The following is an 18,805-nucleotide window of genomic DNA, read 5'->3' on the forward strand; positions in this document are numbered from 1 at the left end:
AAAGCTACACCTCCTGTTCATTCCATTTAGGAATTTTAAAAATATAAGATTTTGGGGGATGTTTTGGTGCTTCCTCAGAGTTCCTAAAGCAGGCTGAATACTATTTGGTTTTTCTTTTTTCTTTTTCTTTTTTTTACCCCACAAGCTCCAAAGACTTTAATTTATCTGAAAATTATGCTTCCTCCATGACTGTACTAAATTACTTCCACAAGGCTTGCTTTTACTTAATAGCTTTAAATGAAAAGTCTATAGCTCCTTGCTACGATACACCAGTACTTAACTTGCAGCTGTGATTTGTCTTACAAAACTTTGAAATAACAAATAATTTCAAGTAAAGATTTCGTTTGGATGGCTGCATCACAGCTGCAAAGGAAGCTATGGTTTACTGGACATAATGGTTTTAAAAAAATTAAACATATGAGTTTTCTGAAGACGAACTACAAGACTTTCTCTGATACTGGTGGTAGAGATGATAGTGTTGAACTCCAAAGGTGCTAGGCAGAGCAGGAACAAGAGAACATGGGTGATAATGACCTAAGTGATCTCAAGTAGTGTCCCCTGGACTTCATGAATCTTACTGCAGCTTTAAATTACTGATTAATAAACACCCCAGAACACTGTCTTTGGTCTTAAAACAGTGTCTTTGTTATTGAATGCTTTTAATTCATCATGCTTTGGGGGCTTTTTAAATACAGACATGAAGAGTTGCTCACAAATTAGAGCGGTCAAATAGTATTTGGATGATTAATAGCTTTGGTATTCTCTGAATAGTTTTTATGGCATTTGGCAAATATTTTATGAATACCAGTGAACCTTAGCTGTCAGATGCAGTTGGACTTCTTTATAACCAGATTTTTTTCCAATGTATTCTTAATTTCTGGAGCATTCAAAGTACCAGTGCCCTGAGAGGAGTTATTTTGAGAAGATAAAGATGTCTAAGAAAACTGGAGAGCCTCTCTTTAGATGACTGCTTTTTATATTTCATAATATTGAAAGAATAAGTTGGTTTCAGTTTGTTTTTACTGTCCTAAAGAGACTGTAGTTATCACCATTCATGTGGTATCACTGACCAGAACTAAGCAGGTTATTGATATTCCTATTTGTTGCTGGATACTAGTATGGAAATGGATAAGAATGTTGTATAACTAAATACATGTTTCTAATTAGAAGTACCTTGGCAGGAAATAGTCTTAATAAAAACAGAGATGAAAAAGCAAATTCAGGATATTTGTAGAGCTCTGTGCTGAAGACTGTGTACTCGGGAATCAGAGTTCACTGGGGTGAGGAAGAGGAGGAAAGGGGGAGGTTGTCCAGCAGAATTAAAAACCAAGTAATAAACCCTGTGGGAGTAAGACCATGAGCTTCAGCCTTGTTTTTTAAGGAAAAATCAACAGTGGTTCTGAGTACTGGAATTCTTGGACCTCAGTGCAAATTTCAGTTTCCTCTAACTACAAAGAAAAGGAGGAAAGATGTGTATTTTTTAATGGAAATGGGAAATTGCTGTTAGTGATGTCTCTCTGAAAGTATTTTTGGGGATGCAGGGACTTACGTGGCTGGTTTTGCCCCCTGCTCTCCCCCTCCTATTCCACATAAAGTACTGCTGTAGCATTCCTACGCCTGATCTCCGTGTCTCGTGAGGATTAGTCCTGTTGGCCAGGAAACAGCATTAAGAGATCACGCATTTCTTAAATTTTATGTCACGTTAGTAGATCTACTTTAAAATTTTAAGCCCTAAATAACTGGTATTTAAATAAGAGCGTTGGCCTCTTTCGTGAGGATGTTTGCAATTTCCTGACGTAAAATCCCTTTGCCAGCAGGCCATGGAGCAAGCAGGCAGTCAGAAAAGAAGCGTTCTTAACAGAAATCTTGTTTAGGACTAGTGCTTCAAGGCGAGAGCGTGAAAACAAATGAGGCTCTGCAGTGAGCGGCTCATGTCCTCAAAACCAAAAATGTTAGGACCCACCTGCTCTGATACAGGAATTTTCTGCAGTGGGACCCATTCCCGCCCCCGCCCCACCCCCTAACGTTATAGTCCAAGTGTTTTATGGAAAACAAGAAGAGAGAATACATTAGCTGATGGAAAAGCCAAAAGTTTTTTTCAGTTTAAACCGTTATTTGAAACAAAACCAAAGTTGTGAAATGGACTCTTTTCCTGATGACTTCTCAGACAAAGGCAGCATTGACACACACCAAAATGCCAGGAGCAGAATTCATGCCGTCTGAGTGCACTCTAACGCTAGATCCATAATCGCTTGTTCTGCTTGGCAGTTTTTACAAGCAGCCATTTGTTAGAAAAATAGACTTCATTAGTGATTTTTCAGCTCAGAGTGCCCTTGCGCAGTATTCCTCTGATAGAACGTGCAGAAGCTGAGCTTCTCTCTCCTGGGTGTAGCACTTTGCATTTCACAGGTGGTGACTTGACTGAACAAAGAAAATATCTAATTTTCACTTCTTGTTTGGTTGGTTTCACTTGCCATAATTTATTTGGGTGGTTTTTTTTTCCTCCTGTAGGTTTGCATCCAGTGGCGTTGCAACACAATTTATTTCCTTTTCAGTTTAAAAAAACAAAACAAAACAAAAAACAACAAACAACCAACCTTTTTTTTTTAAACCCAGATTTATCTTTCCCAGAGTAGGTGTGTAAGTCAAAAGCATTGTTTTATGTGAGTGCCTAAACATTAGATGAGGTAAATTTGGGCCTGCAGGCCTAAACCACGGGCAACGTGGTCCTCGGTAATGCTGGCACTGGCATGCTGTACGGAGCTAGGCTCTCCATAGACACCTACTGCCTTTCCACCTTCACCAAACTGATTGGAAGAACGGCCCTACGACACTTACCTTTAGTGATTATTTCTGAATAGAATAGATGTTGGAGGCCAGTCTGTTGTACAGTTGTGAAGCACTTTCTCCTCTGTGTTATATTCAGCTAGATGTGCTCCCGGAGAAAATTAGTGAGGTTACTTGGGAGCAGCACCAGGAATTTCAGTCGCAGTACTTAAGATATAAAGTTCTAAAAACCAGGTATTTCTGTTCGTGGATCTGGCTTAAGATAGTGACACAACTGCCAATTTTTAGATAAAGAATGGCAGTTATAAAATTTCTGATGGATTTACTGAAAATACATCTTTTGACGGAGTCAGGGATATTATTAAGGGCTTTCTGCGCCCTACCTTATGTTACTTTATCTTCTTTAATGAGCAAAAAATAGGCTGGAGGCATTCTGCACTGCAGACACAAATAAGTAACCTCAGTTTTGTGACTGTGATTCCCCCTCCCCTTTTCCTTTGCCTGGTGTCAGGTCTTTTCTGTTGCACAGCATAAGCTCCTCACCAGGGATTAGGCCTTTTGGTTTTTGTTTTGTAGGGAGGGAAAAAAAAAAACCCAAACCCTGCACAAACATTTTAATTCTCTGTGACATATTAAACGAGAGGAATTGCATTATCCTGGGTAGTTGGTAGCAGCAAGCTGTTTTGCCACCAAATTTATTTAGGCTGAACAGTCTTTCAGCAGCAAGAGCTGAAAGCTCAGTGAGTTTATTTTATGCTGGAACATTTTGTACGTTCTTGTCCGATGCAGAAGAGAAATCTTATAGGGACCCGTACTTCTTTATATAGCACTTCTGAAAGTCTCAGAATGGTTTATAAGTGCTAAATCAAGTGTGAGGCAGGCAATTCCATAATATCCCCATTTTACAAATGAGGATAATCATAATTCAGGAAGGTTAGCTGCACGAGACCGCATTAGCATCATTATCAAAAGGAGAAATAATGTGTCGTAGCCCTGAGTTCCTTGTGCTTATCTTCTGTATTATGGGTTTCAGGCACTTCAGCCTGTTTGGCTATAAGAGCAGAGAGGTTATAAAGTACACGCTGGTTAAATAATTTCATTAACCCTGTTACATCTACTAGATTTCTCACCGTACTTGCAATCTGTGCTCGTATGTCAATGCATTGATTGGCATTTTAAATTGAGTTGTACTGGGCCAAATTTCTGTTAAATACAATTATAAAACTGTGGAACACAAAGTTAATATGATTAGGTAATGACATTCAGCATGAAATTGTTCTTAATAAAAGGTGTTTGAGTTTGAACTCGTACATTTGTTCAATCGATTTTAAGATCTTGGTCTTTTTATATAGGCAAGCTTTTATCATAGAGTTGTAGGCAAGATACTTAAGAATATCAAGTCAGCTCAGAATGAACTAAGCCAACACGTTGGGTCATGCTTTTGACTTGGGTCCAGTCAACAGCATACTTTAGAGAAATGCTTTGTGTAGCACTTTACAATCTGGGTCTTCGGTCAGCATTGCCCAACTGCTTGGTCTTTTCATCAGCACTTTGAGCCATTTAAGGGAGCATCTGATTTTGAAATTGGAAAAGAACTGTCTGTGAAAATCATCTCATGTCCTTTTCTTTAAGGAAGTTGCTATGCAGCACTACTAGTAAATACATAAATTTTGTCTTACCTGCATAGTCTTTTAGAAGTGCTGTGTAGAAGTTAAGATACAATACAAAGCCTTTCTATTTACCTTTCTTGTTGTTACTTGATTATTCCCAATACTTCAGTGATAACAGTAATAGAGCACTTCATATGCAAAACCCTTGGGGTAGAGATTTGCAAGCTTCTGGTGTTTGTTGCCAAGTTTATTTTTTACAATGCATTCTCACTCTTTGCTGGTAGTACCAGCCCACATCTGAGTCTGTGCCAGTCCTTTTCCATTTTCTGCTGTAGGGCAACTTTCTAACATAATCAGGCTTAGGCTTTTCATTTGGTTTATTGCAAAGATTTACCTTTCATATGGCCTCTTGGTGTACCACTTGAAGACACTCGCCTTTTCTAATATTAACACTTTGTCAGATAGACTTCCATGAAAGGTTAGGGTTATTATGAACTATGGATCATATTTATTTAAAATAGGCAATGTGACCTTGACCTGAAACATTCACAGAGTTTGGACGAGTTGGTGAAGAACTTCCTTGTTGGGAGAGGGGTTATATTACTGCCTGTAGGAAGCTTATTGGCTCTAATGTTTTCTTAGTTTGTACTCTTCACCTTGTTACCAGTTTCATCTAAAGCATTATGTTGTGTGGTAGCATAACATAGGGGAATATTATGCTAATAACATGATAGCGTATGATAGCATAACATATCAGGGAATGATTAGTGCATCTGCTGTACTTGTATATAGGTATATACAATTAATACAATTTTTAAAAGGTAGTTTTATGACAGGGTCATTGGTGGTGGAGGTTGGGTTGTGCTGCAGTGGGGGGACAATACGCAGGCTGGGAGCTTGGAAAGAAGGTGTCCTTGTGTTGTCTGCAAGGTCAGAGAGGTGTTTTTGGTACAGACAGCTATAGACCTCTGGGGAAAAAGCTTAACAAATACAGCGTGGAAAAAGATTCTTGAGGCTTCTCGAGTGGGAGATGCATGATGGATAGGAGGTGTCCCAAGAGTATCACTATTTCCAAAATAATATTGTGACTAAAGAGGATTTAATTTCTTTGAGGGTACCTCACCTTGGGTCTGAAACATGACTGTTCTCCTGTCATGCTAGATATTCCTCAATGGTGGAATTTATGTAATGCAACTTGAAACCAGTTAATAGTAATTATCAGTTACAATATTGGTTGATGCGCTTTTTTGCCTTTTTGTACACCTTTTATGCTTGCCTCTGACAGTTACTTGCATGCAGTGTTTTCTTTGTTTCTGGTTTGGTGCTTAAGCCCTTAGCGTGAGACCTAGCTAGATGTAAAACTCCTTCAGCAGCTTGCTTATGCTTGTGGGGTTTAACCTTTCTGCAGGGGGTTGTGCTGTTTATTTACAAAATTCCATTTTCTGGTTACAAATAGAATATTAAGAGAGTCTTCTTTTTACCAATTAGGTCAAAGTCCTAAAATTTTAAGACCTAAACCACATGGTTTAGAGCGAACTGATTCACAAACCATAGGTGACTTTACTACAAGAAGAAAGGGTATGTACTTTAGCACTGTATGTATATGGAGCTTTATAAAAATAAGTAAAACAAAACTTAAGAAAACTGTTACTCTAGAATAACTTTAACTCTTGTATGGTCTCTTTACTTCTATTACAATCTAAGATCATGAATACATTTTCCTTGCCAAGCAAAAAGTTTCCTATGTAAGGAATTAAAGTCTTTCTGGCTTGAACAGTGCATGGAAACATTTCCTTCACATTAACATGGGTGTTCTGATGTCTTAAGTTGTAGCTGTTCGTATTTTGGATTTTTTTTTTTTGCCTGTTTATTTAGAAGCAAGTATATATGACTCAGGTGGAAGTTACTTGAAATAACTTTTGTTAGGCAATAACCTGAAATCAGAGTTTACTTGAGTCTCCTGCTGTTGGCTGAACAGTGAAATAAAGCAAAATACTCATCCTCTGACCATTTGCTAGTACAGAAGTTTATTTATGAATCTTAATGAGCACTGCAATTAGTCTCCTAGGCTTTATTGAAGGTGCTGAGCTAGTATAGTCACAAGAAGTAAAGGAGATTACAAATAATGTTAAAAACCTCACAGAAGTTTCACTGATCGTTACCTTTGGTTGTTAAAGCCCGTTGGAACTGGATGAAATATTCCTGCGGTTCTCGGTGGGCTTTGAACAAAGTCCCGACTCCCTCTCTGCTGGAGCAGTACCTTGCCCGCCAATTATACCTGCCAGGCCTTTACAGAGGACTCGAGCCAAGCTGATAATTTTTGTGTCACTCATGCTTTGGTATCATCTTGCCTATGTCAAGTTCAGTTCTGCCACTCTTATCTCCTATGGTACCTTATATCTTGAGATAGATGAGTTGTAGTTCTTCTTTTGAGTCTGCGGTGACGGCTTTTTATGAGCAAGTGAGTTAAAGTGGCAGAATTTACTGTAGTAGGCTTGATACGCTTTGAGTGCGTAATTATGACTTCTTAACAGAGGAAAAGGAGAAAACTGTTTGGGATACTAAAGACTGATACTTATCCAGAAAATTTGAACCGGGAGTCCTTATGTTCAATATGTGGTAGCTGACTTCTCAATAAACTCAATCTGAAGAGTGAGTATAATGAAAGCATAATGACTACAGTTCTGCTTTTTCCTTGGGAGACAACCACGCTGATTAAGCAACTGATTTCTGTTTAGTTCCTCATCTGGTCACTTGTGACGGCTCTTACTGCACATGAACTGGTGCTACATGCCTGACATTTGATCTTGGTAAATCTGCTAATAGGCAGAAAACTGATGGGGGGGGGTGGAGAGGAAGGGGTGTTGTTATAATGACATGGCATTTTGTTTTCTAAAAACAGTTTTAGGGAGGATGAAGTTGGGGTTCAAACTGTGACAGCAGTTTGACTATGTGTTTTTTTGGGTTTTTTTTTTTCCTCCCACAAGTCCTATGATAGAATAGATGATACTTTTTTTTTTCTTAACATTTAGGAGGGGTGAAACATACAAGCTGGAGGGAGGGATAATGTGTTTCTCACTAATACCCTTATTTGTGGTTCTGTTCTGAAAATGGAATTTAAAAATGGCACCTTTTTTGGAACAATGTTAGCTGTCATTAATGGCACAAACACGCTGCTGCTCCGCTTGGCTGTTGATAAGCACTGAAGCAAGCCAGGCACCTCTTGGAACTGAAGCTGGGTGTTGGCTCATCTCTCACTTTTGCAAACTTAGTCTTCACTGCAGATTTTGCCCACACTTTGAGCTGTGAAACCTCATCAGTAAGGGCACATGTATGCAGTGAGGGCAGAGTTTGCATAATAGTAATAATTGTCTGTGAACCGAGAAAAGTATCTGGAGTTGGCTCTGCTGACAGTTTAAACTGAAACAGTCCATCAACCCTATGCTGGACTTGTCAGTTCAACAAGTCGTTGTGGCGTAGTAAAGACAAAACACAATGCTGCCATTTTCAGAGTCTGTTTTCAAAACAGAATTACTATGTACAAGTATATCTTGCAAAATGCTTAAATTTGTTGTTGTTGTTTTTTTTTTTTTTCTAATTGATGTTGCTTTTCAGTACCTGGAAAGATTAAAAATATGTTAATGTATCGTGGCTTTCTGAGAACCGAACAGTGTCTCCTTTTCCTAACTAGTGTTTACTGTTTAAAAAGTAGTATTTTTTTTTTTATTTAGCCTTTGAAAAGCTATTAAATTTGTTTGTTTAGGAATGTTCTGTGCTTTAAGATTGTCTGTTTCTTATACAGCAAAACCAGCTCCACTAGAAATAAAACCTCTGCCTGAATGGGAAGAATTACAAGCCCCAGTTAGATCTCCTATCACCAGAAGCTTTGCGCGAGAGTAAGTTTCTCAGCTTTTACTCATTCGAGTTGTTTTTGTTGACTGGAGTGTTAATAAATGTGTGTACATCTGTATTATAGTTTTAGCCTGTGTAATACAAACGGAGGTTTCCTTTGGAAGTGTATGTCTATATGCGTGTGTATGTGTATATATGCATATGTGCATTGAAATGAATTGTGTCCATATGAATTTTTATCTTGTAATATTAAATATAAGGGACTGTGTACAACCAAAAAATGTGACACTAGTAAACTTGAATGAAAATTTCAGCTCTAATATGCTTATTTTTGTTGTTTACCAGGAGGTTTAAGATATTCGAGATGTATTGTTTGTAAAATAATTCCTGGTAATTAGCTCCTCCAGGTTTCCCATGTCTCCCAGACCGGATTCAGTTCATAGCACAACTTCCAGCAGTGACTCACACGACAGTGAAGAGAATTATGTATCCATGAATCCAAATCAGTCCACTGAAGACCCAGTATGTAAAATCTACGTCTTAACTACTCTCTTCCTGTTCAGTCCTTACTTCTAAATCATGCAAACACAAATCCTTCCACTCAACGTCACTCCCTTTATACTACTAGATCAAAAAAATAATTAAAAAATTTCCCTAGAAAAACTATAATTTTTGGTTAGATTTCACTAAAGAAATTAAAAGCATAATCATATATAAAGAGAATGATTAGTATACATATCTATTGTACAAAACAGTCCAGTACATGACTTTTTTTTTCCCTCTTCCCTAGAAACTGTTCTTGTCTGTAATTGCTTGTCCTGGGCTATGCACCTGTTCAGTATTATGACATCAAGGGAAATAAACTGTCTTAAGGCCTCTGAGATACGCTTAAAAACCTTTATTAAAAGGACATAGCCCAAGAAATGTGGAAGGAACAGGGGAAAAAAAAGGATTATTTGTTGTTTACATTGGGTAAAAACTGAGCTCTGTGTACTTTTATTAAGCTTCTTTCAAAAAGGAAGATAGGAAAGGTCTTTATGTATTGAATGTCTGGGGGTTTTCCCCCTGTGGGGAAGAGTTTTCTCAGATAATAAAGTTTCAGATACTCAGCTTGCAGTGCAGTAAGTGAAGAGCTACTTAGGAAAAGTTAATGATGCGTACTCTGGGTTTTGTTTGTTTGGGGGGAAAGGAGAGAGAGAAAAAGAAGAACCAATAATAGGATTTTAAAGTAAAAGAGTAGCAGTAGACCTAGGCCTAAACTAAAATGCGGTCCAGAATTATCCCTAAAGCACTGGAGGAAAACCTTTATCCTGAGCTCAGCTTGTTGTTCAGTATAGTCAAATGCATTCACCACTTTTTTACAGCTTGGGTTCTTAGTAGGGAGTACAGCAGCGTTTTTCATCTTTAAAGCATTACGAAAGACCTTCTTTGGGGAGGGCCTGTCTAGCACCTTTTTTGTTCTGTTCGTCTGTCTGCCTTCTTATATGGCATGTGCTAGCCCATTTCACTACACCCCGGACTCTCCTCCTCTCGCAGTGCTGCTTGCTTCCCCGTCCCCTGCTGCCCTGGCTACCCCCCCCCCCCCCCCAACCTCCTCCAGTCTCCCTCCCCTCCAGCTCACCATTGCTGCCTCTGGATAACTGCCTCTTAGGTGCCCCTGAGCGAGCCGCTCCTGCTGACTTCTCTGCGGCAGCTCTGACTCGGTGCAAGCTCAACAGCCTGCGGAGCATCCCGGCTGGTGCTTTGTACCATGTCCGACCTGCCAGCAGTGCAGCCGCGCTTCCCAGGCAAAGTGCGCTTCAGCAGCCGGGAGCCGGTGGTGTCAAAACTTGGCCCCTCTCTTGCAAGAGGCATCGGTAAGTAATCGGTAACATCCCACTTTACAGCTGCAAGAAACACCCCGTTGCGCACAAAGGTTTAGAAGCGCCTGTGCCCACAGTTCTCCCCGCTGCAGAATCGCAGTTCAAATTGGGGATTTCTGTTGATTCTTACAATGCCATTTCAGGGGTTTAACTTCAGTCCAAGTCTGTATAAATAATATCACAGCTCAGACGGCCTGTCATTAATATCTTCTGTTTGCTTGCACCGTTCATTCTTCAAGGTTGTTCTGCAGACTTCCTTTCATTTTCATTTACGTATATTTAAAGTTTCTGTTTTCTAATGCATGTGTTCTGCCTGTCTACTTAGTTTGAAATAACAGATTATTTTTTTTGTTTAAAGAGTTTTTAATTTATGCTGGAAACATTGATACAGAACTGATTTTTGTATGTTAAATATCCAGGAATTTGTTTAGAGAATTTGGGCAAGAAAAATGAACTCTGTCTCATTTGTTTGTGTTTGTCCCCATTACCACTTAATATTATATGAGTTGGACGATACAGATATAATGGATAACTTCAATTTAAAAAGCCCAGCCCATTAAGCTTTAACCGATAAAATATTTTATTTCCCAGAGAACCTGAACGTTTCCAGATATCTCAAGGCCTTTGTTTTAAAATGTGACAATTACATAGACGTTTTGGAAATTTTTTGTTTGTTCCAACTGCATCTTAGAAAGGAGTCCATACTTTTTCATCTTTTTCTGTCATCAGCTTCGAAGCATCTTGTTTGGACGTGTCATACTTCTGTTTTATTTAATACAATCAGCAATATTCTGCTTTTTCTTTCAAGTTGCTGTCAGCCTTACCCTTCCGTCTTTCCTTCTGTCTTCCTCTTCATTTTTTGCTGACTGCTGCCCTCTGTCTTCCTTTTTTTTCTTTATCTTTTAGAGAAGAGTCCTTCTATTGTACTGTTCCTATAACACCTGTTAAGAGGGAGGGATCAGGCTGGGAGAGGACAGAGGAGGTGAGGTTGTAAAAGTCTGGGCTAATTGAAATTTAGGTGTATACAATGCAACTTCAGTTCAGGCAGCCCTACACAAATTTGCCAAAGTTGTAATCTTTTGGTCTTATCAATTGAATAATACTTTTTGATTTTCAGCTTAATCGTGATGACTTTTGAATGAAATGTAAAAGTTTCATTTGAAGTTTTGCCACTATTGTAAGGCTGAAATTCTTGTAAGGTATTTAACAGTAATTTAAGGAGAGAAAAAAGTTTTTAATTAAGTAATGCTAAATTTGAGATGTAACAACATCATTTTCAAAGAACAAACCACACTCCATTCTTATCTCATGATACTAAGGGGATATAAGGTGGAAGGCACAGATAGGTTTGGTGGCAACCTTAAATTTGGGGGGTTGGTTTTGGGGGTTTTCCCCCCTGTTGGCTTTCAACTCCGTCCCAGTTTTGACTTCGAATATATCCCCTTGTTATATAACATCAATAAAATTTGCATGGTTTTAGCTGACTGCAAAAGCTCTCAGTCAGTTCTTTAACCTTTTAATATTTTGGCAGTTTATAGTGAGTGTATTTGATAATGTGGACTGTTAGCATGTATATTTGTAGCTGAAGTTATTTATATTATAATTTCAGAATTTGTTTGGAAGCAACAGTCTTGATGGAGGAAGCAGCCCTATGGTAAAACCTAAAGGAGATAAACAAGTAGAATATTTAGATCTGGACCTAGATTCGGGAAAATCTACCCCACCTCGTAAGGTAAGGACATCATCAACTCCTGCATTTCTGCCATCAAGAGTTTAAAATTTCTTCACAAGTAGTTGCTGGGAAAGAGGGGAGCCTCCAGCAAGATCATCTTCACTAGTTTGTCAAATGGTCAATCGGAGAGCCTATGTTGGACCCTTCAGAGAAACGTGTGCTCGTTCTATATCTGTTTGGGACATCTACTTACCTTTTGTTGTTAGTTTATTTTAACATGTGTTTTTCACTCTCCCTTGCCTTTCCCAGAAAAAGAGCAGTGGTTCAGGCAGCAGCGTGGCAGATGAAAGAGTTGATTACGTTGTGGTTGACCAGCAGAAAACACTAGCGCTGAAGAGCACACGAGAGGCATGGACTGATGGGAGACAGTCTACAGAATCTGAAACACCTACGAAAAGCGTGAAATGAAAATACTGCTTTTGCTTCAAAGAACGGAAAAGAGTGAATTTTGAAGAATTACAGAACCACAGCGGCAGTGTTGTTCGACTGTACAGTACCTGATTCACTGGTGTGTGAATAGGTTCTTGACTGAATAGGATGAAAGCCAAAGGACACTTCAAATATATCAACGGAATTTTAAGATCGTAAATTGGCTCTGTGGTCTGTTGAAAAATTGAAACCTGTAAATAACATGTAAAATAGTATCGCTTAGCTTTCAGAAAACCTTTTGTTCTGTAGTTAACACATTTGTAGTATTACTATGTTTATGCACTTTTTCAGTTACCATGTTGGTTCAGGTATTCCCAGTTAGCATACCTTAATGCCTAATTCATCTGGATATTTTTTTTTTCCTTACACTACTATTCCTTACAACTTTAGGTTAATTAAGCTACGTGTAGATATGGAAATTAATATTTGAACTTCATTTTAACAACTTAAAATTGATTTTGCGGAGATACTTTCACAATTGAATAATCTACTTGAAATGCCAAGAGACGGCCGTTAGTTACATACTTGTTTATATTTAATACACGCAAGATTATGTGGAAGTCTACAGGTTACCTTCCTAACAAAAATTGCTGTGAGTTAATAATAATGAACTGTACTGGGTTTAGACCTACAATCCTGGCTTGTATGTTAGTTGTTAGTGGTGGAACTTCTATTGTATTTTATTAATGACAGTGTTCTGTGTTCAATGGGTGAAGATTCTGCAGGGTGGGATCTTACACTTTTAAAGACTGAATAATTAAATATCAAGTAAGCCTGCAAACCACTGATGGCATGCAGTAATATTGTGATCTCACACTTATTAACAAGAAATAACCTTTATATTATTTACAGAAGGTAGAGTATATAAATCAGGTACGTACCAAGCACTATTGTGCTAAAACACTGATCAGGTTTAGACAATGAGCTTTAGTTTTGTACTATTTAGAACTTCTAATGTCAGTTTTCAGTTCAAGATTAATGGGACAGTTTGACATTCACTGTTTGTAGTACTAGCAAAATACTGTGATTTTGAATTAGACATTAATTCAAATGGAAATACTATGTTTTGACACCATAGTGCCCTTCTTATGATCTCTATTTTACTTTAACCTCCTGCTTGGCCTTATATTTAAATCCCTATGCAACTGATATTTTATATCTCTGTTTTTAAAAATTAGATAATATACTTAAATGATCCCCTTGTAAACCACTTGTTGCTCTTTCCTGGTACAGGATTTTAAGCTCTGTATACTGTGATCCTTTATTTTACTATGCCAATTCCAAATAATAATCTGCCTTGGTTTAGAAATATTTTTTGTTATTTGGAAGAAGATAGAGTTCTTTTAAATATGTGACTGAGTTAGGTCTAGATAGAAAACTTACTAACACGTTTTTGTTTTTTTTTTACACAAACACCCTCAAGTAAGCGGTTGGTTTTATTTTCCCACCCAATTGTTTTATTTTGTCCAGATCATTTAAAAGTTGAGCATAGAGCTGCATTGTTTTCTGGCATGTTGGCCTTAGTACTGTGCCTAATCTACCATCGGTTGTTTCTCTCCCCTCACAGCCACAATCTTCAGTATGTAAATTATCTTATTCTTAACAAAGGTTGTTTTTAAATTAGTAATATTTTGATGCTTTGAATGTTCATTTTAAAAAAGAAACTAAACACAATGCATTTTGAGGTGAATTTTAAATAAATCGAGTTGTTCAGTTTTGATGTGTAACTTTGTCCTGTGAAACAGCAAACCCATGTTAACGTGTCTATGAAGGTACCTAGATACCAACCACACTTTTTCAAAATTGTAGATAACTTCTTAGATCCTCTCAAAAAAATGCACAGCTAAAACAATTTTCAAAATGTATGTCTGATTTAAAACCCTGCACCAAGCAGCTAAATAATGTGAATTCCCAGTGTTCTGGGAGCCAGAAGAAGTGATGTGAACCAGGGGACCTTGATGGCTCAGTCAAAAGGAGCTCAAATCCGTAAAGATTGTGGAGCTATAGCTCAACTCTGCTTTGATGGTCTTCCTATCCAGTAATACTCTTCTTCACTGATGCTACAGTTGAAGCACCCATAGGAACGGTGAGTACTTGGTAAGTAATGTAATGGTAGTTTTGTTTTAGGACACTGTCTTTAGGCATTTTATCAGTGCAGTGACAGCGGTGTATCTTCACTGCCGAGGTGCCTGTAATTCGTTAACAGATGTGGTTAGATAATCATTTTGTTCTTTATCCTACATAATTGTTTTGGCGCTCATTAGGGAGAAGAATCCGTACTGTGGACTCCTGAACTCATGTGTGCACCCAAGGAGTAAGATGATCTTGGAATATTTCTAACTCATGTTTCTTTATTCCCTCAATAGATGTGAGAATTTGAGGGAGAAAGTTTGGACAGGCTGCTCATCTTTTACCTATCCCTAGCCCATCTGTCCCATGAAACACTTACCAATTACACAACTGTATTATTTTTAAAACTCTTTGGGTTTTTGTAATCGAGCGGTGATACTTATATATTTATATCTATACTATTTTTTCTAATGTTGTGAGCATCTCTGATAGTGAAGTATAAATGCCTAAAAGAATCGGTTTCCTAAGCTGGCCTTTTGTTGAGCTGGTGATACAAGGTGGTTTTGCTCTAAGTTTGCTGATATCAGTCCTTGGTTTACAGATTACACTTATTCTTTCTTCATTTTAAATTTGGCAGCATTCACAATGTTAATTGTTATTATGATTGAGAATCCACTCTTAATTTCTAGGTTTTTTGCCTTCCTTTTGTTAAGGAGATCAGCAATTTTCAGGCTGTACAGACAATATAATGCTTTCTAACTAATAGTCTAAAATTTCTCCTTAATTAGATTTCTAAGCAGTTCTCTCCCCTTAATTCCAGTAATATATTTTTCTCTACTTACTTGTTGTCCAAAGTATGTTCAGCATCAGAGCCATGATGTTAACTCTGGATGATGCATCTCATTTTCACCGATAAAGCTAGAGTAGGGCTTCATGCTGCAGGTCTGTCTGAATGCTTGGATCGTCTAAGGATGTGAATATTAAATTGAAAATGTGAATCCTGGAATTGTAGGTGGAAGAAAGCGAGACTGAGGTTAGCCTTGTGTAACTTTCAGTTACTAGCTTTGTGAGGACAATAGTTAGAGAGATGGGTGCTGGTGAAAACTCCAGTAGATATTGGTGCGGAAGTAGTTTGTGAGTGTGGTTCGTTGAAGTATTCTTTTTCAAACAGGTAAGTTCATTCTTGTTTCACTAAAACAGTATGCTACCAGTTGTGGATATAGTTTTCATTGCTGTATGCGTCATAAACGAGTAATTTTAAACTTCAAATATATGTGTGTAATAGGTCTTTTACAAACACTCAAAATCTTGCTTGCAAAAATCAAAAGATTTTTGTTCCTTGTGCACTAAGATTGACTAAACATGGTTTGGTATCACTTTATGCTATAATCTGAACAATTGTTATCTCGTAAGTACTAATGGCCACACTTTTACACACTGTCACCTAATCACTATTACCTCATAAAGTGCAGGTGCAAAGACACAGCTGTTCTGCTAAAAATTTGTAAAGTGACACTAAAAAAGATGAAAAGGTAAAAACATGATCATAAGTTGTCTTTACTGAGATTTGTATTTATGTAAAAAAAAAAAAAATAAATTTAACAATGCCATTCACATATGGTAGCTTGTGACATTGTGCCACACATAGGGCGTACGGACAAATTACAGTTTTGCTGTTTTAATTAAGTAATTTAGAATTTGTTGCTCCATGTAGCTAAATAAGGAGTGATGGGCAGCTCTATAGCTTTCCCATTGTACTATGAGCTAAGCAAGATTTTTATCGCAGTAAAATTTAAGCTTAGCTATTACTGACTGCAGCAGTGAATTTATATATATATTGTAGTCTCGCAAAACTATTTTGGAAGCTTAGCAGCCCTGGACAAACTTTCTGTTCCGTCCCTTGGTGTAGTGGTTTGTGTCATGAGAAGCCAAAGGATATTTATTTGCTCAAGAAAAAAGCATTGCCATACAATATCAATGTGCAATTTTAGAAGTCAATAATATCACTTAATCTGTTTGGATATTTTACACCTATAGCTCTTAAGAAGCTGAGCGCTATCCACAGGTGAACTTAAATTTGGAGATTATCCTCCATATTTCTTCCATCTGCTCTTGGTCTCTGTATTGTACCAACCACTGCTTCTTAACGTTCATTTCTTGTTATGACATGGGAATACTAATGTGGTCCATGACCACAAAGAAAGTGCATGTCCAGCAATTAGTGTAATAATTTTTCCACAAAAACATTGTGTTGATTGGGTGTAGATGAACCAAATGCCAAATGGTGAGGGGTTTGTTTGGCTTTTTGTTTTAACTGAACAAGCAAATTTGGGTGCGGGTCTCAACGTGATGAGGTGCAGAGTGGGCAAAAATAAAAGGTGCTTGAGATGGTTATGAGCAATGTCTCTGACGTTAAAAGTTTCCCAGTATATGTTTGTGGTTCAGCATCCTTGATGTTAATTTTCAGTAACAAAAGTGCGAGAACAGCAGATATTGGATGCGTAACTAGTTGAAAGGCTTTTGGATCTCATTGTTAGATAAACAGAGCTAGACTGCTTTGATGACAGTAGTTTTCTTTATAGATGATCTTTAAAAGAAAATTCCCATGTTTTATTTGAACGGGACGATCTATGTTTGCTTCAGCTTCTTTATAAGAAACAAGTTAGCTGAAGCGTACAGTTGTGTCATCTGCAGTGTACACACTTAAACTGTAAACGTTTTGCTAAAATCAACTTGCAAAAATAATTATCTCACTCTGATGCCAAATTTAGTAAGCCAGTAAAATTATTTTTCAGTTTCTAAACCACAAGGCATGGGCCAATGCCTTTTACTTCTGTGTTTAAGAACAAAAAGTAAATGTTGATAGAACTTACTAATTTTGAAATATTTTAGTTGACTATGGTAAAATGGAATAGAAAAAGACCCATACAGTTTTGAGTCTCCATTTTAACAACTTTGTATTTTATATTCTAAACTTTCTTGCAGTTATAAAATCAGCATTTGTAGTAATTGTAGTGATTCACCCTTGAAGATTCTTACAGGATCCGTTGTTGTTGCCAAGCCTTTTCCTGGTAAGTTATATCTGCAATGAAACAGTAAGAAAACGTGTCACATCAATTTTGAAAAAGGCCAATCCTACTATTATAATAAGATTTCATTAAATGCTGTTTGAGGTTCTTTTTGGCTGGTGCCAGGTGCTAGTGTGTGTGCGAGTCTTGCACAGGGTACCCAGGCGGCTTGATTGAACTTTGGGAGAGGGTGTGGAAATCCAGTCTTCTAAAGATATTTAAAAGATGTGATACAAAAGAGAACCGGGCATACTATTACTTTTAGAATAGACTGAGCACTTTTAAGTAGGAAATAAAATGCTTTTGATTTGGAGAAATAAAAGGCTGACAGTAGAGCATCTCAATATTTTATTCAAGTTTAGCTGTAGACATTGCAGGAGAGTTGAGCGGTTCTTGAACTAGCTGTAACTAGCTAGTGACTCGCTATATAACCTAACAGTGCCACTAGGTGCCCAAGGAACAACTCTTAAAGCTACATTTAAAGTAGAGATTCCTGTTCTAAAACCCTGTTTACAGAAAATATGTTGGTATTTGGAAAGCTGATCATTGGTACTGAATGCGAGCAAATACAGCTGGCCAGCTAAAAGTTGCTTTTAATACATTTTTTTAATCAGATGGCCAGAACTGGAGGAAAGTGTAGTTATGACTTATTTTTCCTGAATTTCTACCAGACTTTATATAAGATTTCATATTTTTCTGCTATTTTTAGGGAATATACTTTAGAGGAAGGAATCACTACTTCTTTCTGTGCACATGACTTGTGCTGTGGATTTACACGCTTGTAAACTATGCAGACTAACTGAAATGTTTGCTTAGGATTTTTTTTTTTTTTCCCTTACCAGATAGTGGTGAAGGATGCTGGGCTGGGAGGTTTGGAGATGGCTCAGGCTGGCCTGCTGGAGTACCTCAGTTTGAGTCTGGAGTTAACTGCATCAAAATGGTGATTCAACCCTCTGCTGAGGTTGTCTTCATAGCAATACATCTAAATCATGGTGTACATATTTAGTTATTTTTAAAAAAATTAATCATAGTTGAGACCAAAATGCTGAAACAAATGGTGTTGAGTTAGGCTCCATAATCTCTAGTTAGGCATGGAGCATCGTTTTTAAATGGCATTAAGTGTAACAGGGTTGCAAGTTCCCCAGCCACACAAATCCATTGTATGATCTTTTGAGGAGCAGACTTTAATATTCAGGGCACTGGTGCATCCCATTAAAGTGAGTGAAAGCTCCAAGAACTTTTTCAGAATAATTTCGTTTCTACTCAGGTATGTCAAGAGAATTTTACAAACTAAATTCTAAAAATACTGTTTGTGTTTTGACTATTTTTTTCCTGCATCAATGAAGGAAGTGACGATCCTGAAGACAATTTTACCATTAGCTCTGCTTACTGACA

General features: G+C 37.6%; 1 protein-coding gene across 1 annotated transcript in view; it reads left to right on the plus strand.

The window, feature by feature from the left end:
* GAB1 (GRB2 associated binding protein 1) overlaps positions 1-13,988 on the plus strand; it is a 98,402-nt gene extending 84,414 nt beyond the window's left edge. The window contains exons 8-12 of the mRNA XM_082482902.1: positions 5,886-5,975; positions 8,200-8,293; positions 8,648-8,771; positions 11,721-11,843; positions 12,093-13,988. Coding sequence (XP_082339028.1) covers positions 5,886-5,975; positions 8,200-8,293; positions 8,648-8,771; positions 11,721-11,843; positions 12,093-12,251 — 590 coding nt within the window. The 3' untranslated portion in view covers positions 12,252-13,988. The remainder of the gene's footprint in view (positions 1-5,885; positions 5,976-8,199; positions 8,294-8,647; positions 8,772-11,720; positions 11,844-12,092) is intronic.
* The last annotated feature ends 4,817 nt before the right edge of the window (positions 13,989-18,805 follow it).

Source organism: Vanellus vanellus (assembly GCF_965231255.1).
Source record: "Vanellus vanellus genome assembly, chromosome: 4".
NCBI classification, from domain to species: Eukaryota; Metazoa; Chordata; class Aves; order Charadriiformes; family Charadriidae; genus Vanellus; species Vanellus vanellus.